At 47.7% G+C, this 24,646-nt stretch overlaps 9 protein-coding genes across 9 annotated transcripts; 7 read left to right on the top strand and 2 right to left on the bottom strand.

The window, feature by feature from the left end:
- Positions 1-370: 370 nt before the first annotated feature.
- N7447_007136 (putative MFS transporter) lies at positions 371-1,986 on the top strand (the record flags this gene model as incomplete). Its single annotated transcript, XM_057231398.1, has 3 exons — positions 371-542; positions 639-739; positions 793-1,986. 3 exons carry the CDS (start codon positions 371-373, stop codon positions 1,984-1,986), a joined length of 1,467 nt encoding a protein of 488 aa, XP_057086488.1.
- Positions 1,987-2,321: 335 nt separating this feature from the next.
- On the top strand, positions 2,322-2,822 carry N7447_007135 (uncharacterized protein; the record flags this gene model as incomplete). The annotated part of the gene is made up of 1 exon (XM_057231397.1): positions 2,322-2,822. One exon carries the CDS (start codon positions 2,322-2,324, stop codon positions 2,820-2,822), a length of 501 nt encoding a protein of 166 aa, XP_057086487.1.
- Positions 2,823-4,433: 1,611 nt separating this feature from the next.
- N7447_007134 (terpene cyclase/mutase family protein) lies at positions 4,434-6,416 on the top strand (the record flags this gene model as incomplete). Its single annotated transcript, XM_057231396.1, has 1 exon — positions 4,434-6,416. One exon carries the CDS (start codon positions 4,434-4,436, stop codon positions 6,414-6,416), a length of 1,983 nt encoding a protein of 660 aa, XP_057086486.1.
- Positions 6,417-7,738: 1,322 nt separating this feature from the next.
- N7447_007133 (ankyrin repeat domain-containing protein) lies at positions 7,739-8,583 on the top strand (the record flags this gene model as incomplete). Its single annotated transcript, XM_057231395.1, has 2 exons — positions 7,739-8,270; positions 8,321-8,583. The coding sequence occupies 2 exons, from the start codon at positions 7,739-7,741 to the stop codon at positions 8,581-8,583; spliced, it is 795 nt and encodes a 264-aa protein (XP_057086485.1).
- Positions 8,584-11,285: 2,702 nt separating this feature from the next.
- On the top strand, positions 11,286-12,875 carry gfsA (glycosyltransferase family 31 protein; the record flags this gene model as incomplete). Its single annotated transcript, XM_057231394.1, has 1 exon — positions 11,286-12,875. One exon carries the CDS (start codon positions 11,286-11,288, stop codon positions 12,873-12,875), a length of 1,590 nt encoding a protein of 529 aa, XP_057086484.1.
- A 2,211-nt stretch (positions 12,876-15,086) lies between these two features.
- N7447_007131 (Transcription factor MADS-box) lies at positions 15,087-15,872 on the top strand (the record flags this gene model as incomplete). Its single annotated transcript, XM_057231393.1, has 3 exons — positions 15,087-15,308; positions 15,407-15,541; positions 15,600-15,872. 3 exons carry the CDS (start codon positions 15,087-15,089, stop codon positions 15,870-15,872), a joined length of 630 nt encoding a protein of 209 aa, XP_057086483.1.
- A 1,641-nt stretch (positions 15,873-17,513) lies between these two features.
- On the bottom strand, positions 17,514-19,501 carry N7447_007130 (uncharacterized protein; the record flags this gene model as incomplete). The annotated part of the gene is made up of 3 exons (XM_057231392.1): positions 17,514-19,109; positions 19,170-19,400; positions 19,460-19,501. The coding sequence occupies 3 exons, from the start codon at positions 19,499-19,501 to the stop codon at positions 17,514-17,516; spliced, it is 1,869 nt and encodes a 622-aa protein (XP_057086482.1).
- A 272-nt stretch (positions 19,502-19,773) lies between these two features.
- Positions 19,774-20,590, top strand: N7447_007129 (H(+)-transporting V1 sector ATPase subunit E; the record flags this gene model as incomplete). Its single annotated transcript, XM_057231391.1, has 3 exons — positions 19,774-19,806; positions 19,872-20,383; positions 20,440-20,590. 3 exons carry the CDS (start codon positions 19,774-19,776, stop codon positions 20,588-20,590), a joined length of 696 nt encoding a protein of 231 aa, XP_057086481.1.
- Positions 20,591-21,121: 531 nt separating this feature from the next.
- On the bottom strand, positions 21,122-23,508 carry N7447_007128 (uncharacterized protein; the record flags this gene model as incomplete). Its single annotated transcript, XM_057231390.1, has 7 exons — positions 21,122-21,829; positions 21,881-22,040; positions 22,101-22,179; positions 22,234-22,360; positions 22,418-22,470; positions 22,524-22,628; positions 22,683-23,508. The coding sequence occupies 7 exons, from the start codon at positions 23,506-23,508 to the stop codon at positions 21,122-21,124; spliced, it is 2,058 nt and encodes a 685-aa protein (XP_057086480.1).
- Positions 23,509-24,646: the final 1,138 nt, after the last annotated feature.

Below are 24,646 nucleotides of genomic sequence, written 5' to 3'. Positions count from 1 at the left end.
GGCCTCAGGCACCTGTATTTATGTCATGCAATTCCCGATACTTCCAAATTTGGAAGGTCACTACGGTCACTACCGAGGACTCAGGACCCTAATTATTTTTTTTATCTCTATATTGCAATACCTTTTTAAATATCCAAAGAAACAAAAGAATAGAACAAAAGAAAGTATTAGACGGAGTAGAGGGTCTTATCAATCGACTGCAAGGGTTATCCAACTTCTTGGCGCTTGGCAACTTTAATTCTTCCTTTTCACTTTTTGGCTTTTCGCGTGAGATTTTACCCTTCCGAGTCCTTAGTTACTTGATATTGTTTGTCTTAGGGACACATCCAGAGGGGCCTTATTTTTTGGTCTACATATTTGGCTTCTCATCATGGGCCATGCTGAACCTGATACAGGTTCACCTAACCAAGATGTGTCCGATGAACTCAGCTCAGGGCCTACTCTCGACGAGGAACGGGTCGAAAAGACTCTGATCAGAAAAATCGACCTACATATTCTTCCTTTCGTGGTGTTGTTGTATCTCTTCAGTTTCCTAGATCGAGGTACGTGGGGGTGGGGTGTCTGACTCATCTTTTTGCGATTGCAACTCGCCTGTGCCAACGAGGAATTGGAAACAATCAGCTGACTTGACTATGCAGTCAACATTGGAAATGCACGGTTATACGGCCTGGAGGAGGACTTGGGACTCGTTGGCAACCAGTACCAAGTCTGCGTGTCCATCCTTTTCGTGACCTACTGTGTATGTATATCACGCAATCCCGTCACCGCACGGACGCTAACCCCAATGTTCAGTTTTTCGAGGTCCCTTCAAATCTTGTACTAAAGAAACTAAGGCCGTCTCGGTATATTGCCACGATCTCAATCTTGTGGGGTATCATTGCGACCCTCACAGGGATCACTCAGAATTATGGCGGCTTGATCGCCTGCCGAGTCCTACTCGGAGTCGTAGAAGCAGGTCTTTTCCCGGGCTTCATAACCTACCTCACTCTCTTCTATAGCAAACGCGAGATTGCTTTGCGAACAAGCTATCTGTTTAGCAGCGCTGCTATTGCGGGGGCCTTTGGCGGGTTACTGGCTTACGGAATTGGGTTTATGGACGGCATCTGTGGAATGCGAGGCTGGCGCTGGATCATGATCATCGAGGGAATTCCCACAGTCTTACTTGGCGTGGTAACTTGGTTCGGCTTGGCGGATGACCCGGACACGGCTTACTATCTCAACAAAGAGGAGCGGGCGCTTGTTGCCCGCCGCCGGAGTCGTTATATTGGCCAGACAGAGTCTGCCCAGAAGTTCCACTGGGCGGATGTGAAAGAGGGTGTCTTGGACTGGAAGATCTGGGCATTCTCCATTGGTCAGTTTGGTATCGATACCATGCTCTATGGATATAGTACCTTCCTCCCTACTATTATCAAAGGCATGGGCAATTGGACCACCGCCGAGGTCCAGGCATTGACAATCCCTTGCTATGGACTGGGTGCCATTGCCTATCTGAGCGTTGCCTGGTTGAGTGATCGCACCCAACAACGTGCAATCTTCATCTGTCTCTTCTGCGCCATCTCAGTCGTTGGCTACGGCATCTTGATTTCGGACTCGTCCTCGGGTGTCCATTACTTCGGTGCCTTGATGGTCGCGCTGGGCCTTTACGTTGCAGTTGGTTTACCTCTCGCCTGGCTGCCTACGAACCTGCCACGATACGCAAAACGCACCTACGCGACCGGCTTGCAGCTTACCTTTGGAAACATCAGCGGAGTCATGTCCCCTTTCTTGTATCCTAATTCAGAAGGCCCGCGCTTCGTTCGTGGTAATGCGGTTACTCTGGGTATGGTGGCATTTGCAGGTCTGGTGTATGGCGGCATGTGGATTGCCTATCGTTTCATCAACAAACGCAGAGCCCAGGGTCTGGAGGACGAGAAAATATCATCGCTGTCGGAGCAGGATATCCAGGAAATGGGCGATCGAAACCCTAGGTTCTTATACAGCATTTAAATCCTCAAGCTGAGCTTTCTCCTTGTTTTTGAATAGACCTTTTATTTCGAATACCTTATGCATACAGCGGAATATATGCAGTCTTCGGCCATCAAGCAGCGACAGGTCAATGTTTATACAAGTTTCGATAACATATCAGATATTAGGACCTGCATATAATCATTTTCGGGGTCCCTCTACTCATGATAGACTTGAAGTTTTCGCCTTCAAAAATGATGACGTCATCCCCAACTGTGTGGCCACGGAGTATAAGTCCGGGGTAAATCCAAGTCTACAAACATCCTCTAAACCCAAATCCTCACAAATCCATCTAGTTGATACCACAATCAAAAATCATGAAGAGTCTCAAGCCCCTGAATCGGGCGGTTCAAGCAGTCACCACCTACCCCATGCACTCACTTCCCCTTCGCAGCACCTGTTACCTCCAAACACAGAAAAAGCCCCACATAGAGGAACGGCTTACCCTCGAAAGGTGTATCCTCAACCCCGAGCGAGCAGAAACCTGCCAATCCGGCACAGACGACGAAGTCGGACGTCACAAGTCTCCATACGACCCGTCCAAAACAGCACCCGAGAAGGAGCACCTCGCGCTGGAGGAAGAATACAAACTGGAAGGGGACCCTATTCATGACCCGCTTTATATCAGTCCTGCAAATATGGATGTTAGCCAGGTTTTGGCCCCGATGGCTGGCGTTCATGGTTTGCAACACTTGAGGAGTGTCAAGGGCTGGACTAGAAAGCGGAAGGAGGCGCTTCTAAGGAAGGCGCCGTACGAGATGAGGACATATGAGAATGTATTCTTTGAGACTAGGAAGCCTCGTCCAAAGGTTTGTTGAGGTTGGCATCATTGACTTTCTTTGGGGCTGGCTGACTTGGGGCAGATGGTTTGAGTCTATCGGTTTACCATGATTTTATCTACTCTTTTTCTTGCAGTTGTTATTAAATTGAGAACAATGTCATTTCCGAGTTCATTTCGATCAGTTCTTGAAGATTGTTTGCAAAGTTCAGCTTAGCCCAACCAGTACCCCATTTTCGTTCTCGAATGTCAAGCTAATCCTTTCTGTCCATTCTTTGGTATTATAGTCGGGTACCGGCGAAAAAGTCTGGAAAACGCTAGCCACGATGTACGTGAGCATAATCATAAAGTACTGTTCTGTATGATCATCAGCTGATACGTTGACATAGGAGCAAAGGAGGGAATCTTACGACCAGGACAAATTCTAGAGCCCTTGTTCAACGGGACAAAGCCAGGCATATCACTATTCAGGTGTTCTCATCGCTCCGCATAAAACTTCTCTGGGTGTTCTCCAAAGACTTTCCCCCTAGGTGAGGCCGAGTCCAGGTTGAAAAAACCACAATAGCACCCTTTCGAACTAGAACTGGCGACTGGCCGTCGGCTCCTCCTCCTCCACCTGGCATCGTGGAATACTTGTTTGCTACCCTTGTATCGAACACGGCGGCGGGGAAAGCTCTCATCACTTTGCAAGCTATATAAGTGCTGCTCACATATGTCTAGATCAATGACATTTCGGAGGTTAGGCAGCCGATTCTGCATCTGCTTTCGACTTCTCTTCCAGTCTGCACCATCGAGAGTGGAAATGCCATGTGGAGTGATTGAATCAAACAAGGGTTTTCGCAAGGGAGAACTATCAAAATCGGCAAACGCTATGAATTACATATGCTTGATGTTTTCTGCGCCACAGGTGAAAATCAATCGGTGGCCGAGAACATTGGAAGCATAGGTTTCGCCATATATTTGAAACCGAGAGTTTGTATACAGCAGTGATGTTCGCCGCCGAAAATGAGAAGCTAGTTTTATTGCTTTCACGATACCAAAGACGTCGTATCGCAAATTGCTTTCGTCACAGGGCTTGTCGCAGCCATACAGTCGTTCAAGTGCCCGCAGTTTTCGGATCTGGTATAGTCTCCGTGTTAGGGGAACAATTTGAAATCCAACAAAATCCAACAAAATAGCTCCTAAGAAGCTCCCTTTTCAAGTAGCTTCTGGTGATAGCCGAGTAGTCATGGTTGAGATATTTCGTTAGCCGTCAGATAAGCAGTTATTGACAGACAGGAGATGTAGATCACCCCCAGGGCTAGCTTTCTGCCACTTACAAATTCTTCGCAAAAAGAAATTTAATTTAATTTAACCGATCAAATTTGACTGCGAGGACAATGTGTTACTGTACAACACTGTCTTGCCAAGGCCCTTACAGAGACAGATCACGCTGCAGGTATACTGCTGCCGCGTTAGAGCTCACTTTCTTCTTTGGACTTATGCAGCTGTTAGGAAATGAAGATCCCGATCTTTCCGTTTATTCCGGTTGAAATAATCCGCAAGGATTGGCAAAATGTATAATTTTACATATCATGTGGGCAAAGTTCAATATTATCCCTTGATTGCACACCATTTTACTCTCAGCAATTGACACAAACACATGACGAATATGATCCCACGAAAAGAACCTGACGGTTCTTCCCTTACTTCTCGAGTAGAGCATGCGTTGAATCTTTCAAATGACTATGCACTCGGGTTGGTTCATCCCGACGGTCATTGGTACGGCGAGATGAATAGCAATGTCACCGTGACTGCCGAATATATCTTCCTCCGACAAGCATTGGGACTAGATCTCAAAGCTGATGTCGCAGCTTATTGCCATTATCTTCTATCTCAACAGAATAGTGATGGCTCCTGGGGTCTGGCACCTGAGTATCCAGGCGATGTGTCAACCTCGACCGAAGCCTATCTCGCACTGAAGATCTTGGGAATAAGCCCGCATATCCCAGCCATGCAGAGGGCCCGAGTGTCTATACTGGAAGCAGGTGGAATCGCGCGCGTACGCGTGTTCACTCGGATCTTCTTGGCTACTTTTGGTCTGTTCCCCTGGGATGCAGTACCAGAGCTTCCCGTGGAGCTTATGCTTCTACCTTCCATTTGCCCAATCAATATCTACAAATTCGCATCTTGGGCTCGCGGTACTATTGCTCCTCTGTTAATCATCTGCCATCATCGACCCGTGTACTCTCTTCCGAATGGAAATTCCGCTACGAATGACTACCTAGATGAGTTATGGCTAGATACGAACAAACATGTACCCTACGGCCTACCCCTCTGGGATCTGATATCTCAGAGAGAACTCATGGGACTAGCATTCGGAGTTTTGGATAAACTGCTCTATCAACTAAATGGGCTTCGTTCTGTTCCTCTAGTCCGAGCATACGCCCGAAAACAATGCATGAAATGGATATTAGAGCGCCAGGAAAAGACCGGTGATTGGGCCGGAATCTTCCCGCCCATGCATGCCAGCATGTACGCATTCATGCTGGAAGGCTACAAGCTAGAGGATGACCCCGTTCGCCTTGGATTCCAAGCCTTGGAGAGATTTGCGTGGGAAGACGAAAAAGGAAAGCGAATCCAAGCATGTGTCTCACCCGTCTGGGATACTGCTTTGATGACGATTGGACTCTGCGATGCTATGTCACCCAATAAACAGACCATCGACCAAGCTCTCAAGTGGATCCGAGCTCGCCAGTTGCTTGACAACCGCGGAGATTGGCGGGTATACCGACCACAGTTAGCTCCTGGTGGTTTCAGCTTCGAGTACGAAAACAGCTGGTATCCCGACGTGGATGACACGGCTGCGATTATCCTCGCTCAGGTGAAGCACGACGCTGGGTCTATTGGTTCGAATTCGGTAATTGCGGCAGCCACATGGATTCTAGGCATGCAGAACCCCGACGGAGGGTGGGCTGCCTTTGACGTGGAGAATGATAAACAATTTCTCAATAAGATCCCATTCAGCGACATGGATAGCCTGTGTGATATATCGTGCGCTGATATCACTGGGCGGATCCTTGAAGCTTTCGGTCTGATGATGAAACATTCTACAAAGACTGATGCGGATCTATTGCCTGCACTACGTGCCGCATGTGCGCGCGGCGTGCGCTACCTTGCTTCTACGCAGGAGTCCAATGGATCTTGGTTCGGAAGATGGGGTTGTAATTACATCTATGGCACGAGTCATGCGCTATGTGGTCTGGCTTATTTTGGCGAGGAAAGTCTAGTTCGCGTGGTTCCGGCTCTGCAGTGGCTGAAGTCAAGGCAAAATGACGATGGCGGCTGGGGCGAGTCTCTCTTATCATATCAGTCGCCCGACCAAGAGCAGCATGCTTCAACGCCGTCGCAAACTGCATGGGCGTTGATGGGGTTGCTCTCTCATCTTCCAGTCACAGATGATGCCGTTGAGCGCGGGATTTGGTACCTGGTATCCTCACAAAGACCAGAGAAAGGCGGATCATCATGGCCCCAAGCGGTACATACTGGAACTGGGTTTCCAAATCATTTTTATCTGGGCTATGATTACTACCGCCATTATTTTCCTATGATGGCCCTTGGCAGATATCTGCAAGGAACCCGAGGCTTGAAGTGAAGGGGTCTCGAAATCAAATGACCACTTACAGTTCAAAAGTTGCTTTCAACTATTCGTAGACATCCTCTCCTGGAAGCCAAGTCCAATAGAAACTCATCCTGAATCACAACAATTGGCCCTGCAGTTCAAGCAAACTCACATGCAGTCTACAACATAGTACAGTTTCAGACCTTGTGCATATTGAGTAATCTACCCCAGATGAGCTGTGGCCTTTTGAGATTTCTCTCTCAAATTCGGGCCAAGATAGACTTGGTCCTCAATCTTTAGTTTTACAATATCTAGGAATATCTCAGAAACTCTCAATCAAATGGTTTGTAATCTAATCTGGTGATTGATTCTGGTTCTTTTTTTTTCGCTTGATCTTAGACGGATTACACTGTTGCTGCTTGCCACTTGCCCCTAGAAATACGACTTCAACTCGAGCGAGCTGAACATCTGCAAACCCATTTTAAACGTATCGACCATGTCTACTGGACGGTCCAGACTCCCATCATAGCATTCGAGACCCCTCAATTGCCCCAGATATTCTGACTAGCACCCATAACATACCTCATACTAAGCAAATGAAGCCTTGTAGGTGTTCCTGGGAGCTTCCAGACCTTTCGTGCCGCCACAATATGATTGATGAGACGGAATAGTCACTAGGAACAAAAACGTTGCTTCCTACATGAGAGAAACGTAACTGATAGTTGAATTTACGAATATAAAGAACACCGATCCATCCTCCAAAGCAAGACCTAAAGTTGAAACATTTCTCATCAAGGTCCCATGGGTATTACTCATAATCTTGCCATTTTCCAAATATTCCTGGTCTGTCCTTTCTTTATCTCTTCAGCTAGAGTAAAAGCCTAAACATGATACCACTACGCAGATTGTCTTATGCCGCAAAGGAAACTGACAACCAGATCGGTATCGGTGGAAATGCTTCCCACTGGGTGAGAGTTCAGAGGCTGTTTCCTGCGTATGCTTGAGCTATGGAATCGTGATATATAGCCAAAGCCCAAATGGTAAGATATACCTGGGACTTACCTCAATTCTCATTGTCGAGGATTGAAAGTGTCTTCAAGATCTGTTCAAAAAGGCCAGGTTAGTTGGCGATTATTACTAAACAAGGTCATGGCAACGTAGTTCACTAAGTTATGATATTCTGGAGCTTCCAGCTCACCAGTGAAATACGTTGATTGTCAATATTGCGCATGACGTGATACCCACATTAGTGATCCCCTGTATACTTAATACAAGGCCAGCGCAATGACCCAGCAAGGACCGAATACAATCGACAGACTGTACAGAAGTTATCCAATTACAGATATCGATCGGTCATGGCACCTTCTGCATCACTTTCCGAATGGAGTGATGGTAATCCAGACTTTCGAGCCCTGGGACATGGCCATGCTTCACAACAGGTAATTATAAGGGTACTTCTGTCGCCACATATCTTTGACTGGGTGGACGACAACACCCTTCGTTATCAACAAAGATGGCCATACTATCGGTATTCTGGGGACTTGGACGGAGATGAGCCTCACGAGTCCGAAGCTGTGGTGGAATGGCTCTTAAATGGAGGTTCGAAGGTGGATTCTAGGGACTCTCTTGGTCGCACTGTGCCGCACCAAGCAGCATTTCAAACCTGTGAGGACACGATCACACTCCTTCTAGAGAGGGGAACCGACCCCATGTCAAAAGATTTGTTTGGTCAAATTCCACTTCACATGGCATGTGCTCCTTTTTCTTGCTATGCCGAAGATGCGTTTGAGATCCTGCTTGAAGCCGGCTCTGATCCCAATTCGAGAGATATCGAAGGCGAAACCCCACTACACCAGTCTGCACGAGCCGGCTTTTACTGGGCGCCTCGTATGCTGGTAGGATGGATTTTATGGCAAAGAATAATGATGGCAATACAGCAGTATACTTGGCAGTGATAAGTGGGCGTGGAGAGGACAGCGAGAGGATGCTCAAAGCGCTGTGTAAAGCCGGTGCAGATTGCAGCATGGTGAACAACGACGGTCAAACTGCGATGGATCTAGCTCGGGGCTGGGACGAAGAAGAAACGATGATTGCCTCATCTGATGAGTTGACTGAAGAATCAGATGAAGACGAATATGAAGACTCACAACAAAACAAATCCGGAGAATCAAATAGCGAATCGGAAGATGACCCAGAGTAGTCTTAGAGTACAGTATATACCTTCTAGTCTCAAATGTGGTCTTTTCTAGCCTTCAAAGCAATTATTGCACGTCAACATTCCGTTATTACAATTACCGAAGATCTATCCATGCCATTCTGGTGGCAAAATTCCGATGTACATACTTGTCAACTTTACTAAGTTTCAACAGGAGTTTTCTGTTGTGGTTCATACGCAACCCAGGGATCTCAGGTGTCTAGGGGATGTCAGCAGAGGCGAGGAAAGTTGAACAGAGGCCCTTCTACTTGTATAACAAGGTGAAGGGAAAGATTAGGGTGATCAAACTTAATACGGAAAGTCCGCAAAAAGAGATGCACTAATCTTCATTTTACAGTACAGAGTCACTATCATCGACCCAAAGAGGGTTTGAGAGTGGAATAATCTCCTCCTTTTGCAGTGACAACGCCAAGCCTACCATTCTAGCTTAAAATGTCATTGAACGGACATATTACATGAATGCAACAGGGATTGTATTTATGTCTTCGAGGATTCGTAAGTGCTGACACGGCTTTTTTTTTTTTAAATCTGATACACTGACCACATAGGTATGACAGGATGCTGTAGTATGGGTAACCTTAGGAAAACACGTGCTCTCTAGTACGTATTATTGTGTCATGGCTAGGTCTGGACAGAAGTGGATGATTTCTCCTGATTCTCCACAGTTTAGGTCCATCTTTCATATATTTTGCATGTACTCCGTACAAAGTATGTTGGTTGTACATGTCCATATTCCGTGCTTAACTGAAACAGCATACAGTCCCCGGAAAACCACAAATTCATATAGAATAGTGAAACAAAATACTAAACGCCATTTAAATTGTTGTCGATCCTGGCCCACTATGTGAGGAAGCCCATGGACGCGGAAATGCTATCGCCACTGAAATTACGTTACCCGATAAGCTTTCAGGGTCTCCTTTTTTTTTCCTTCTGGAACTTCTCCTACACCGGGTATAAATATATAATATGGAGTACGGTTTCAAAACAGATTAGCTAAAGGGATAAAGGGCTAAAAATCTAGAAACTCATATATTAATATTAAAATACATAACTATGCCCAGCATCATGGTATAAACGTTGTTAGAAGGACGCGTGTCTGTGGGGGCGTTGGCCTCATTTGCCCCTCCGGGTAACTTTGACTGGTTGACACTGGGGCGATCGTCTCTGATCATTTCCCTGGCTCTTTGGCTCTTTTGGTACTTGTATACTTGTCCTTTTTGATACAGGGTATACTCCGTAGTCAGTATAACATTGAACTTTTGATACGCTTAACGCTAGTCCGGCGCTTTATTCTGAGGGTCCAAGCGCCTTGATAACTGTGACGTGATTTCTCATAGTTATTATGTTCACATCATCATGATGGGATCTCGGGATATGTTTGTCGCTTATATTGTCCGAGATTGCTGGTGTTCAAGGCTTTGACAAACGGTAGTGTGCCGACGAATTCGGACACAGGGCGTATCTGTACATAGCAGTATCTATATGTAGAAACTGATCACTATTCCGTACATATACAACATATAGAGACGCTAGGGAGAGGGCAATCGGAGTTATTTGTAGATATGAGTTTCTGGCCTATCATACAATTTATGTATCCAGATGCTCCAAACAATTGATCGACAGTTTCACGCGAGTCTGCATCCGAACATGAGTCGCCGCAAACGGCCTTTTCGACCCTGAAGATACTTGAAACATGTTTATTTGGGGGTTCCAAGGGCTAGATGATCATTTCCGACTCGAACAACCACACCTGTTCCCGGGTTAAACACAACATTGTTGTGCTCAAGACAGGGGAAAAGGAAAAAAATATCAGTGCCGATCATCGGTTTCAATGGCGGCGTATTCCATGAAGCCGGGAGGGGATGATCCCAGCCAACAGCATTCCTTTTTCCGTCATGATCGACACTTAGATTCAACAGGTACGACCAGAAAGAAACAAAGTATAAGCCACATCTCATTTGAGATCCTGTCGCAAGCCTTCTGTGCCTGCATCCCAACTTGGCATCAACCGCAACCGGGGGGGGGGATGAATACCAAGATATCAATATCAAGGTGCAATATATTCTGATGTCTGATATCACCGAAAGCAACATGTGATATGAAAAAAAACAGCCGCACCAAAGTCATATACATATGTACCTCGATGTAGCAAAAAAAAGATAGAAAAGGAAGCGAAAAAAAGAAAAGGCCTAAATAATAAATTACGGTAATCCCCATACACGGCCAACCCTGTCCCGTTAATTGCTTCGGCGACCTCCCTTTTTCTTTCCTCCTACAACACCTTCACGACACAATTATCCAAGCTCTCATCGACTTTTCACTCGGACTGGGCACATCGTCCAGCCGCGTTAGTCTTGTTTTTCTTTTCTCCAATCCTACTTCCCCTTTTACAAACGCTCCCCCCATCTGGACCGTGTCGCAGGTCCCGACGCTACCAGCCTCTCGTTGAAATATCTCGGCACTTTATTTGCCTGCCACTCTTTAATCCACTCTTGGAACACTCGTTTATTTGACTCTTCCCTCAGGGAATTACGTCCTGCTACCAGATTTGCTGCACGATATTTCCGGGATACGACACCTCGCACGCCAAACCCATAACTTTTAATCCCAGGGTTCATCTGCCCTGGTTTCGCCTCGCCCTGTGCCATTTACATGGTTGGAAAATCGACATTCAATAAAAATCCAAAATGCCTCTGTTTCGAATGAAGACGGTATTCCCGTTGGTCGCTTTGGTGACCATTGGAATCTTCTTCTTTTGCATGGAACGATACGACCGTTCAGCTTTCCTTCGGTTCAAGCACCCAGTTGATCGGGCCTCCTTCAGTGGAGGCAAACAAACTCAAGTACAAACGCCGGCACAATCTGATTCGCAGCAACCGGCCAGCACCTGTGAGGTTGACCCGAAATTGGCCGCCCCCCTACCCTTCCCTGAATGGCTCCCACGTAAGAACTACACTCGCGCCTATTTCCGTCCTCGTCATGTGAACCCTCGCACCGAATTCCACACTTTGGAGGAAATCGAGAAGCCTGTGCTCCCGCCCATGGTTGTTATGGAGCGTGGTATGGTTGTGTCTCCCGAGAACAAACCGGAAAACTTTGTCTGCCCCGAGATCATCGAGGTCGATGTGGCCGCTGATGACGATGTCGAGGAGACCTCCAAGCTTCTGTTCGGTCTGGCCACTACTGTCGACCGTCTGGACCGCCTTCTTCCCTCTCTACTTTACTCCTACGGAAACACCAAGGCCGGTCTAATTGTTTTGGTCCCTGAGTCTGACGACGACCTGGAGAAGCAAGAGACCTACTTCCGCAACCGCGGTCTAGATTTGACTCTCAAGGCCTCTCCGCTCGACTTCACTGCCCGCTACTTCGGTATGGTTGAGGCGTTCACCGAGCACATTCGCAAGCACCGCCCCCACACCACCTGGGTTGGATTCAGCGACGACGATACCTTCTTCCTTTCGCTCCCCACTATCGCCGAGGAACTAAAACTCTTTGATGAGAGCAAGAAGCACTATATTGGATCTTTGTCTGAAGCCAGCTGGCAGGTGGACACTTTTGGCCACATTGCTTTCGGTGGTGCCGGTGTGTTTGTCTCGACACCTCTTTTGGAAGTTCTGATGAAGCACTACGAGGAGTGCCAGTCCTGGGGCGAGCAGCCCGGTGACCAGAAGCTTGGCCAGTGTATCCAACGCTTCGGTGACACCCCCCTTACCCTGTGGCCTTCGCTTTACCAGATGGACATGGCAGACCCCGTGGACGGTGTTTACGAGTCTGGCCGCAAGATTGAATCCATGCACCACTGGAACAGTTGGTACACCAAGGACGTGGTGAAGATGACGACCGTTTCTGCCGCCGCAGGCCGCAAGTCTGTTCTCCGTCGCTGGGTCTTCGATCAGGAGGAGTCTGTGAGCCCTACTGGCGAGAACCTCCGTCATTTCTGGGTCATGACGAACGGCTACTCACTGGTGAAGTACACATACGCCGCGCATGTGCCGGATGATGCTATCAACTTTGATGCTACCGAAAAGACCTGGCCCGAAGACCCCCGCGGTTATGAGGACCGCCTGGGTCCCCTTCGTCCCGCCGAGGAAGATGGCGTCACTAAGGATCGTTGGTTGCTCCGTGATGCATTCGTGGTTGGTGAGAACGTGCACCAATTCTATGTCCGCGAAGAAGATGAGGGCCACAGCGTGATTGAGATCGTTTGGCTCGGTCCCAAGGGCGGCGGCGGTGGTGGTGTGACTGACCATTTCCTTCGCGGCACTTACCAGCAATAAAATTGCACCGCTACTACTTGAGGCTGGTCCTTGGGACTGTTGCTCGTATCTCTTCACTTCGTTGCACATGATTCGGCTCTTTTATCTTCTAAAATATTACACATCTTCTTGCTTTTTATTTCTTCCCGACTTTACGACACCAGCCCAATATGATTGCCAAATCAACCAACCCAACAGCCCTTTTCTTTTCCGGATGAGACTCTTGATCGTGACTTGCCCTCCGCGTCCTCCAGTTTCTGTTTCATTTATCCGGCGTTGCATTGGCGGAGTCCAGTATGGTGCAGGAACCTGGTGGCTTTGCGTGCTCTATATCCTGACGGTGTATTCCATTTCTTGAGACGTCCAGTGGCTTTTTTTTAACTGTCTTTTTTCCCCTGGACCTTGGCCGAGACTTGCCACGCCTAATCGGTTTGGACTTGCTCTTATCTGTCTTTTTTTCTTATTTCCTATTTTCCCCATCTGCCTTGCATCCTTTCTGTAAAAATAGACTTGACAGCAGACCTGCTTTGGGGGTCTCCGCTGGTGATTAGCGTTGAACCTTTTGTTCATTATGTGAAGAATATGATCAGTTTTTGTCAGTTTCAGTATTGTGCAGTGTCTTCTTTAGTATGCAGGAAAGGGATGCTGGAGCGAGCTAGACTCTGCTGTATCGGGTCTAGGGCTTCTCGGTTCGGCCCGTTGATCGGCTTGGGTTGCTTATTGCTATGTGGATTCGAGATGTATCATTTCCCTTTCACAAACTGTCATCAGCGGTCGATCTTTGCGCTCGGGGCTCCCGATATGATCAAGGGACGTCGCCGTTTGGTACGGCCGCATGGTAGCCGCCTAGGCTTGGGATGTTGTGTAAGGAGAATGGATGTTACGACTGCATGCTTAGAGCAATATCAACCCCGGTTAGCTGAAAAGAAATGGCATATTTGCATTCTGTAGATATGGGAGTAATAATAGGAGTAATAAAAGAAACAGAAAAGGGCAACAGACATGACTAATAATAGATTCCCCCCGGGGCCTGGCTTTTTGTCGTAGGCCAGCCAACTGACCAAGTTACCTCGATTCCTGATATGTCTGTGAAACGCCAAAACATCTCTAGGGGCTCTCCGAGCTCCATGCAAGGCATGTACGTGCAAGGGGACATAAGATATGTATTTAGAGATTGCAGCATATGGAGTGTCGAGACTGTGGCCTTGTACGGAATACGGCTCCGTACTCCGTACAATGATGAATATGAACGTGAGGCTGATTCTTGTTGCAATCAGAAAGGAATTGGAATGGCTATAAGAGATAAGAAAGTGGTGACAGGGGGGATGTCTTTTTGGGGGTTATTTATGTACTCTGAATGCGGCCATGCGAGTATGTTGTATACAGGGCCATTATTCCGTGCCACAAAGCAGGTGCGACCCGCGCCTGTGTGATGGCACCATTTTATTCTTATTTTTTTTTCTCTCTTTATAAATGTAGCCTCGAAATAGGATATTTCTATAATATAAGGTATACTATAAATATAGTATGATAGAAAATATAGAAAATGGGATAGGCATTGTTTAAAAGTGGAATGGCCAATCATGTAGTAGCGGACGTTGGATGTTCTGCCCCGTCGAGGCATGTGAATTGGAATGGCTAAGTATAGAACCCTTGGACTTGGAAAAAAAAAGTATGGATTTTTATCCTTATTTTTTAACTTCAAGTTAAAAGAGAAGTATGAAAATAAACCCCAAAATATCCAAGAAATCAGCCATGAAAGCAACAAAGGAAATAAAGTCCAAGCCAGAGGGGAAAAGGGCAAAAAAGGGAAAAATGGGGGACCGAAGTGGGAATCGGCCAATGAGCGGTCTGAGCCAAGAATCGTCTCCAGTCCAAAGGAGGCGAACATAACCATATTACAGGGCAATACAAAGAGGAGGAGTAGCAGTACATCTTGTCAATATTAATATTACCACTAATAGAAGTACCCTAGCTTATTCCATCTTACAAACTGTATTAATACCAGCCACACACGTGATTCACGTAACAGACCGCCTGCCCATCGCAACTCGCACTTTGCCTTCTTCGCTCTCCCCCCCCCCCCATCGATTCCCCCATTCCCTTTCTCTCACATCCCATAAAACGCGTTACTCGATTGGGTCATCTCTTGACTTCCCCTTTCGGTATCCCCCCCAAAACCATACCCCCCCCCCCAATATTAAACTTCTTTTGCTCTTCTTTATTGCCAATATGTCTGCGGTTCTCGACGACAAGCTTTCCCCTGGTCACGATGATCTTCCCGGCAACGGCGATGCCCGTGGCACCAAACGCAACCGCATGAGCGCCGACGATGAAGATGATGACGATGACAAGCCCGGTCGTGAGCGTCGCAAGATTGAGATCAAGTTTATTCAGGATAAGTCGCGTCGACACATTACTTTCTCCAAGCGCAAGGCCGGTATCATGAAGAAGGTGCGTCGCGTCCCCCGAGGCCCTCCGCATTTCCCGAGGGTGTCCCTCCTAACATTTAATCGATTGGAACTTTTACTAATCATGATCGGACTATACAGGCTTACGAACTCTCTGTCTTGACTGGCACTCAAGTTCTTCTCCTGGTCGTCTCCGAAACCGGCCTCGTCTACACCTTCACTACTCCCAAACTTCAGCCGCTGGTCACTAAGGCCGAGGGCAAGAACCTTATTCAGGTAAGTCGTGGTCTACTCCAATAATACCCTTGCATCCAGTCACTAACATACTGGACAGGCATGCCTGAACGCCCCCGACCCAGCTGCCAGTGAGAATGGTGTCGACGCCCCCGATGTCGCCCCCGAGGCCCCCGAAGATGTGGCTCACAACAACGTCAACGCGCCCCAGGGGAATATGCGCCCGGGTATCCACCCTGGCTACATGACCAACGAGCAGCAGCAGCAGATGGCCTACTACCAGAACCTCCAGCAGCAGCAACAGCAGGCTGGTGGTCAGTACCCCATGCCGGTCGGCGGTCGCATGCCACCCCAGCACCAACCCACTGCTTAAATGCTTATTATGATCCGTGGGGTCCTCCTTGCTCAAGGTCCCCGATGCTCTTCTTTTTCTTTTCCTCCCTGCGCCTCGATCTCGCGTTCATTTGATACCCGTCTCCCTCTGTGCCGATCCATCCCACTCTTCCCTCGGAAATGGTCGCAGTGTATCTGCGCCATTCTGCAGGGCACTGTCGTGAGACTATTTGTAAATTGTCAAGCACCGCGCTGGAATCCCCTTCCAGTCTCTCTTTGATGATACTGGATCTGGTTTTTCCTTTTGATATTGCTTTCTCGGAAAAAAAAAAAACAAGGAGATCCCCCAATTTGCTGAGAACTATGGCTTTCCAATAACTAAAACAAACCCAAAAAAATGTCAGCCAAAAAAAAGAAACCAAGAAAAGAGAAAGAGAGCGCAAGCAGGCAAATCTGGGCTACATCGCTAATTTGGCTTTTGTTTTCCCCCCTCTACCTAGACAATGGCGGAGGATGGAGGTGTTCGTGGTGCATTGAAACTCGTCGGCGAAGTGGCTTTTCTCTTTGGTCTTTTTTTTTTTTTTGCCTTTAGTCTTTAACTTATTTCCTTGGCCACTATGTTATTTTCCTCATTGTCTAATCTCGAGTGTGTTAATTGTCTTTTGATCCCCTGCCGTGGTCTGTGGTTACGGATTCTCAATGCCATTCGGTTCAGTTTTTGCACCGCTTTGGCTCGAGCTGGTTTACATTATGTATGGTATGGAGCAATCGGATTCTGTTCCTTTGGACTTCTTGTTTGTAGTCATGATCGTCTATGGGTATACTTGGATTATCCTGTCTCCACCCTATAGTGCGTGAGGTCCCACTATAGACAGCATAAGGGACGGCAAATTCAGTCACAAAAAGAATGTATGCTTTCTAGATATTTATTGGGAGATTTGGTCATAAAATACAGTTATCTAGACACTCGAGTATAACTTGTATATTACAAGTCCAGCTCGGACATATCCATTGATGCGAGGGTTACTATATACGACTTTTCAGATATATATTCTCAACCATATTCACGGAATTCAATTTATTTTAATGTTCTGCATGATTACTAGTATCAATTTCAAACCTGCCCAATTTACTTCTGAATTGAAGAGATGTATACTTGGCGTGCATGGGGAGAGAGTAAGAAAGTTCGCTGACCTGCATATCAAGAGGTCCATGCCACACAGCCAACAGACCTTAACGGAGTTCGGAACTAGTTTACTTACGATCTTTGCATTGTCACTATAATGGAGTATAACTAGATACTCGGATGACCGGTTTTCCCATGGGTACTTGTGATCATATAGAGGTCTGGACACATCGTATCGGGTTTTATATTCATTTGCGCGGAGCTATACAATCGAACGGGGTGGTATCATATCACATATAGTATCTTGACGTGGATGGCAGGAGACAAAAGAGAGATCGAGACAGGTCTTTTCTCGACCGGAGCTAGGAGCGATAGAGCAATCTGAGTGGGTGGCGCGCGGTATGTCCGACGAAGAGGACTACTGTACATGGGCATTGAAAATCGAGAAGCAAAGAGAAAACTGGGGTTGTAGTGCCCAAGCGAAGAGAATTGACAGGTCGGAGGGAATGTGGACGTTATATGGAGGTCATTGGGGAAAGAGTATAATGGAAAGTGTCAAGGGGGTGGTGGTGGCTGAAGGGTGTCAGATTCCTGAACTGGGGTTCCCTGCACATAACGTGTTCGTGGAAGAGGGACGGCAGAGTGTGGGAGTAGGGACGAGGAAGAGTCATCCTCTGGGTCAATCTCAGCTTGACTGCCCGCCTGCGGGCTGCTCCACCGAGACAGATATCGTCTCCCGAACTTCCAGACACCTGCCACAGCCCTCCTTGGCCCAACAAGAAGACCAGACCTGGCATCAGATGAACGATGGATAGGGGGGTCGTCGTGCCAGTGGGTATCATCGTGGTCCTCTTGGATGGTCCCGTACCCACCGACTTGTTGGTCAGATGTAAGCAGACCCCCGGTTCCCCGACGTTTACGATGGGCGGCCGATAAACCACTCTTGGGTGCTGAGGTGCGACGCCATTGGTTCCCACGCAGTGATCCCTGGGCTCGGCGAGATCCCCTTTCGCGATCTTGTGGGGTAGCGCCGACCGTGGAGTTTCGTGTTAGACCTCGTAATGGGCCGTTTAGCGTTGCGCTGCCACTGATGCTGCGTCGGTGATCTATCGAGGATCTTGTGTTTCCATCGGTGGATTCATAGTCCGAATCATCGATCTCAGCCCAAATAGATGCGGGATTTAGATCGACTGAGTCGCGATCAAAATTTAAATTGAGCGGTAAGCTTGGAGCTCTTCCACGCTGGTATGAGAGATGTCGAGTTTGGGTCTTCGGGTTGAGAAGTGGCTCGCGTTCTCCAATCTGTGATTCCTCATCCTGGCTGTCCAGTAACCCAGGTGATGACGGAGAGTGCTCTTCCACGAGTGCCATACCTGGCCCAAGTCCGGTCTGCGTCGGACCCACAGTAGTGACGGCGGCATGATTGTCGATATCCTCAAGTCGCCATGAGAGACACAAGACACCACCCAGGAGGATTATGGTTCCCAGAGCGATGAGACTGGCATGCAAGCCTGCCAGTCGAGACACTTGCCGGAAGTAGATCAGTCCATCCAGGATGGCAATTATGTTGTAGATGCAGAACACAAAAGGGTATAGTACACTAGTACTGCATAGCTTTAGCCCCCGATGAAGATAGAACAGCTGTGTGAGCGCTAGGAAGATCATTCCCAGCAGGATGACCCATGATTGCCAACGATTGAACTGGTTCACACCGTCTACCACTGTGCGCACCAGAAGCTCCACTGCCGACTTTGCCAGCAAAAGGGAGTGAGCTGACAGTATACCACTAACGAATCCATAACTCATGCCGCGGATCAACCTCATTCGGCTTTGTAGTCGCAGCAGATGCGGTGAAAAATGACCGGAGGCCGAGGGTTTCGCGCGCGAGTATGGCACGAAATGTTCCAGTAGTTTAATGCCTACGAGTACCACAACAACCAGCAGGGTAGTGGCACCCATCCACAGAAGGAAAGGCTGTCGCTGGAGGAGGAACAAAAGCTGATCTAAGGTATGTGCGGGTTCCCCGATGGCGCCGAAGGTCCCAATCAGCAATGCACCGATGCAGACGAGAACGGTGCCTGCGAGAGAATATCGAGTAAAGGGTTCACCGAGGATGAGGGTTGCAAATACGGTATTGAACACTAGTCCGGACTAATCGGCATTCCTATCAGCAAATGATCTCCGCCGTGCATGGAGGGGGAAACTACTGACCGCTTGGAGCGTCGAGAGAACTGGTAGCGGAAGTGTGGTAATTTGGATGGTACTTCCAACAATATTGGAAATCACAAACATCCCCATTCCTATTTGCCATCGTCGGCGCCTGTAGGGGGGTCTGCGCACATCGTAGGGATGCTTTTCGTCCTCAAGTAAATGCGACTTGCGCTGGAGTGTGAGCCCGATGGCCTGGAGACTGGTTGAAATGAGCCCAACGATTACACCAACCTGATATCGTTAGATTTTGATCTCGTCTCGCTGTATATCCTGGTTTCCGTTGATCTTACCGCAACACTTCCCTCCGGCGACAAGTCCCCTAGATTGCCCATGTTGTGTGTTGTGCATTGGCCGGGTCGAGGGACAGTTGGGAGAGGCGCACCACCAAGTAGAAGAAACTACCGGAGTAAAGAAGCCATAACTGAGATAAAACTATAGGGAATGACAGGATCACGCTGGAAGGGTAAGTTGTCGAGGGGGGTGCGGAGGACCTGGATGCGGAACGCCAAGGCAACGCAATCCGAGCTTAGTTGGACACAACATCCTTTCCCTCTTCCCCACGTCATTCCACCCCCAACAAGCTATACAGCAGTGAACCGCCAGAATGTCACAAAGCCATGCTCTTTCAGATGATCAGGTATGTTTGCCCGTTTACTCTACGTCTCGTGAAGCTTGAGTTGGACTGATCGCCATTGAATCCAGGTCGCGGGCGAGCTCCGCAAGATGACCGCCTTCATCAAGCAAGAAGCCCTCGAGAAGGCTCGAGAGATCCAGCTGAAGGCCGACGAAGAATTTGCGATCGAAAAGTCCAAGCTGGTGCGCCAGGAAACTGCCGCCATCGATACCCTCTACGAGAAGAAGTTCAAGCAGGCCGCCATGTCCCAGCAGATTACCCGCTCCACACTCGCCAACAAGACCCGACTCCGCGTGCTTGGTGGCCGCCAGGAGCTCCTCGATGAGCTGTTCCAGAATGCTCGTGAGAAGGTTGCCAAGGTGGCTGCCGGCGATCAGAAGAAGTACCAGGCCATGCTCAAGGGGCTGGTCCTCGAGGGCCTGTATTATCTGAACGAGGATAACGTTGCGATTCGCTCGCGGAAGAAGGACTTCGATGTTACCAAGAAGGCTATTGAGGAGGCTGCCAAGGAGTACAAGGACAAAGTTGGCTCGGAGGTGACCGTGACTTTGGACGAGTCGGAGCCGTTGCCAGAGGGATCGTGAGTTTATTCGCCCCCCCTCCCATTATACGCCAAAGAGACTAATTACGTTGCAGTGCTGGAGGTGTGTTTATTGTCGGTGGACAAGGCAAGATTGAGATCAACAATACTTTCGAGGAGCGTCTGCGACTGCTGGAAATTGATGCTCTCCCTGCAGTCCGAGAGACACTCTTCGGCAAGAACCCTAACCGGAAATTCTACGACTAAGGGTGTATTACTTGTTCAATCTTGTGTTTCACGTTTGCGACTGCTGTATTTCGTGTGTTATAGTTCGGATAATCTTTGCCTCTCTTGGCCATCTTCATAGACAGAGGGGATTTCTTTGCACAGTTCAAGTCTGATATGGAATATGATCGAACTCTTTTAGCGATGGTTTTCATTCCATATTCTTCACTACAATGGTATTCCGTGATAAAATGCTTGGGCGAAGAATGTCGCTCTTGATGGCATGATCATAAAGGTCGTAAGTCATAAGGGGGTTTGTTCAGGATCCAGTTCTGATCTTCCTCTACGCCATCCTTGTGGTATGCCAGGATGCGCATGGACGAGAGGAAACTCTCCGAGCCTTTGCTTCGGCCACAATATCCTTGATAGCCTTTCCCTCTTCATCCACTTGTTCTAAATCGTCATAGCGTCCATGGTAGAAGGGAAATCTGGTATTTCAACATCTCAGCCGATCGCAGTATTTCTGTTTCTTCGGAGTGAATGGAGATCCTGGGACTTAAACTGCCAATATGATCAGGATACCTGGTCATGCCCACGGATGGGAATCTCTGTGTCACCATTAGCCGCATCGCCTGGCGCCGTAGACGGATACGTATCTTGTCTGGTCTCTGGATTTTGCTTTCCAGCAGCAAGCGCAGCAAAGTTGCTAAAATGACTCCGAATGTTACCATTTCTCTCCTTTACATGTGACTCGAAAATGGTGGTTTTCGGCGGTGGCTTGGACCGAACAGAATAAACAATTCGGTAGTGCAAGGCCTCGAGTTCACTTTTTGCCACCGTCCGTGTCACATGTGAGGCACCGGAATCCTGAATAGAACAGAAGATCATCTTGATCTGAGCTGCCAGCCTGTCGATGGCAGCGTCGTAGTCTTTCTCGGTTTGTGTGCTGCTGAAATTCAACTCCAACGCAGACGAGTCAATCGCGACATTGAGAAGAGCAGTGAGTGAAGTTAATTCCCTCCAGTCGTGGTCAGCTATACCCTTGAAGCGCTTGACTTGGAAACGCTTATCGCTGAGCAGTAGCAATGTGATACGTTTGATATCGAGCAGCTTTTCAGGGGGCTCGGTGAGAGGATCCGGGCTTTGTAACAGAAATGCAACAGCCAGGCGACATCGTATCAGTGCAAACCATGGAGAGGTGGGTAAGATATGATGCACAATTTGACTCTGGATGCAAGCATCGTGTACCGTGGCGTGGAAAGTGGCGCAGACTCGACGTAACTGATATCTTGTTAGCTTTGAGAGTCGTACAAGATATAGGAGAATATTCACCGAATCTTTGGCGCTGGTTTCATAGAAATTCTCAGGATCCAACACAGCGTTGATGGTCCACTGAAGCTCTGAAGATACCATGGAATTCGCTGTCAATGAAACATCAAGTGTAAGACGTAACAATAGTAGTACTACCCGCTCTTGGGTGTCTTCTGCGAATCTACAAATTTGTCAGTCGTGCATTGTCAGGGTTTGGGGTTGAGGGGGGGAGGAAACTCACAAGCCAGCAGTTTCTCTAAGTAATCTCAGCACCGAAACAAAGGTAATATGATCTTTCAACGCAGAATCCGGAGTAATATCTGACGGTGTTCATTAGCAAAAACGAGACCACGACCAAGATGGTTAGGCCATACATTGGGAAAGAACTGGGACAATCTTCTTGGAAGGATCCAAAGCCTGGCTCCTAGCACCTAATCGCGAGAAAAGGTCATCGATATCGGCGGGACGGATGATCAACTTTAATCGCTCCACATCCATATTCTTATATATTCAGTTAGTCAATGTCGGTGTGAGTTCGATATAAGAGCAATTACAAACCTTAATAATTCGATAGTAAGCGTAACTCAGTTCCTCTCGACGTTCATATGGTACTTGAAGGCATGTTAGCTTCAAGTCAATGAACAAAGGATACTATAAGACGAACTGGAACGGAACATCCACAAAACGAATGCGTCCGGCAAAAGTCCTTTGGACAAAGCCATCTGAATAAATTCGCCTGACATGAACTGGCGCTCGCGAGACTCGGATTCTGCAAATCAGTCAACATGTGGAGAAAAAAAATGACGACTCTTTTGAAGCTCACCCCTTAATATATCCATACTTGTCCCAGGTGCGAACAGATCCCGTGGAAATTGGGGGGCCTGCGGCAATGTTTGTGTGCAATCAAAGAATGGCCAGGTGCGGCCGTGGTCAAGAGCATCGGTTCTTCTAATAGCACCTATCAAACGTTGACCGCCAACACCGTCCTCATTCTTGCCAAGCGCTGAGATCAACATGGTCTCATTCAGAGCATATCCAGTGCCGGACGGGTCGTTTCCGGGCTCCTCGCCGTTTAGTTCCTTCGGCGCATAATTGGCTCTCGCCCGGGAGACACTGGCTTCAACCTCATTATCATCCACTGCATCGTGAACGAGAGAGTCAATAGTGTGTCTGTATTTCTTTGGCGATGATATCCTCGTGGGGAATTTGGGAGGTGTGAATTCATCCTTCTTTTTAGACTTTGGAGCGAAAAGGTTCTTTGGGTCCTCCAACGAGCATATCGAGTCTGTGTCTTCTCCATCAGAGCTGATGACAACCTCTTTGCCATCCTTGATGATGCGCTGAGATCCGTTGAAGCTCTCGTTCAGAGATGAGACCCTGGTGGCCGAGTCGATGCTTTGGAAACTTTGTTGCCACGTAGGGGGTTGAAGTAGGGTATCCTGGGTTGATAGATACAATGCTGCACTTAAGTGGGCTTCGGCATCTTGTTCAGATTCTGGTGATATCTGATCGAATACAAAGGAGGAGGGTTCGGTGAGGGGTGAAGATTCGGTTGCGAGTTCGGTGCTTTCTTTCTTCTTGGGTGGGCTGTTCGAGTCAGCACGAGTGAATACAGGCTTATTAAACAATAATTCCTTTATGGTCCGCATGACTGGGGTATGTTGAGGATTTTTCTGTTAAAACGAGGCATATCGCGTCCAACGCGCCGCTTCGGCGCGATGTCACATGAGTGCTGACTCATCGAATTTCCTTTGTTCCACTTCAACCTAAGTTGAAACTCTAACAATCTAATTACTTTCTTTGAGACGGAACTAATATCGAGGTTTTGAGATTGAACTGACATTTGTATACTATACATTAGGAGCACATGCCTTGTACTACCTAAAGCATACTTGGCTACGGAGTATGTATGCTATATGTTATATGTTATATTGTATATTGTAGATCTGACAGCCACATTCCTAGTGGCGTCGATCCGCGGCTCATCCAGTCTACTACTATTGAATTATTACTTCTCCGTACTCCATATTCCATACTAACACCCGAAGTACAAATCTCGTTTGATCTACATTAAATCTGCCACGGAAGCCGATTCTTCCTGAATTTTTTTTTCCTTTCGCTATGTCAAAACGAAGCACAACAATAAGGAATAATAATACTCCAATTAAGTTTAGTCAAAGCGATGATACGCTACACATCGGGTCCACTCTAACAGTTCGTGGGCAACCGTGCTGACGGCCACATACACATAGTATGTTGTATGGAATATATTGTACCACACTATTTGAACGTTGAACTGTATGCAGAGTGTAGCTTTCAGACCCCTTGCCTTGAGATCTGCAGCTCGTGAGAGATGGGGATTTGGTAGGGCTAGTAGAAAGGGGGAATGGAGGTCCCGGGCAACGTGCGAATTTTTACAATGATCGGCCCTATTCAGGAGTCTCCTAGATAATCGCCGAATTTTCTGCCAAGAACAAGGAGCCGGGATGTATCCTTTACATAAAAAAATAATACACGCATAAAATCGGGTCCAATGATATTTTGCCCCATATGGGAATTTGGCAGATGCTACCCATAAGATACCTGTTGTACGGAAGTACAGTAGACCGTCCACGGGTATATGAAGAAAAAATAAGAAAGCTGACTCAGGGTGGACCGGCCCACGGGGGAAGCTCGTGCCGTGTCGGTTGTTTCAGGATTGATGCTCCGACCCCGAAAGCTGGGTCTGATATCATTAAAGGAGGCGATAGAAAATGGGTGATTGACTCTTTGAATACCTAGTTATGA

The sequence above is a fragment of the Penicillium robsamsonii genome (genome assembly GCF_028829455.1).
Source record: "Penicillium robsamsonii strain IBT 29466 chromosome Unknown utg000003l_segment0_segment0, whole genome shotgun sequence".
NCBI lineage: Eukaryota > Fungi > Ascomycota > Eurotiomycetes > Eurotiales > Aspergillaceae > Penicillium > Penicillium robsamsonii.
This window is presented reverse-complemented; position numbering and strand designations above follow the sequence as displayed.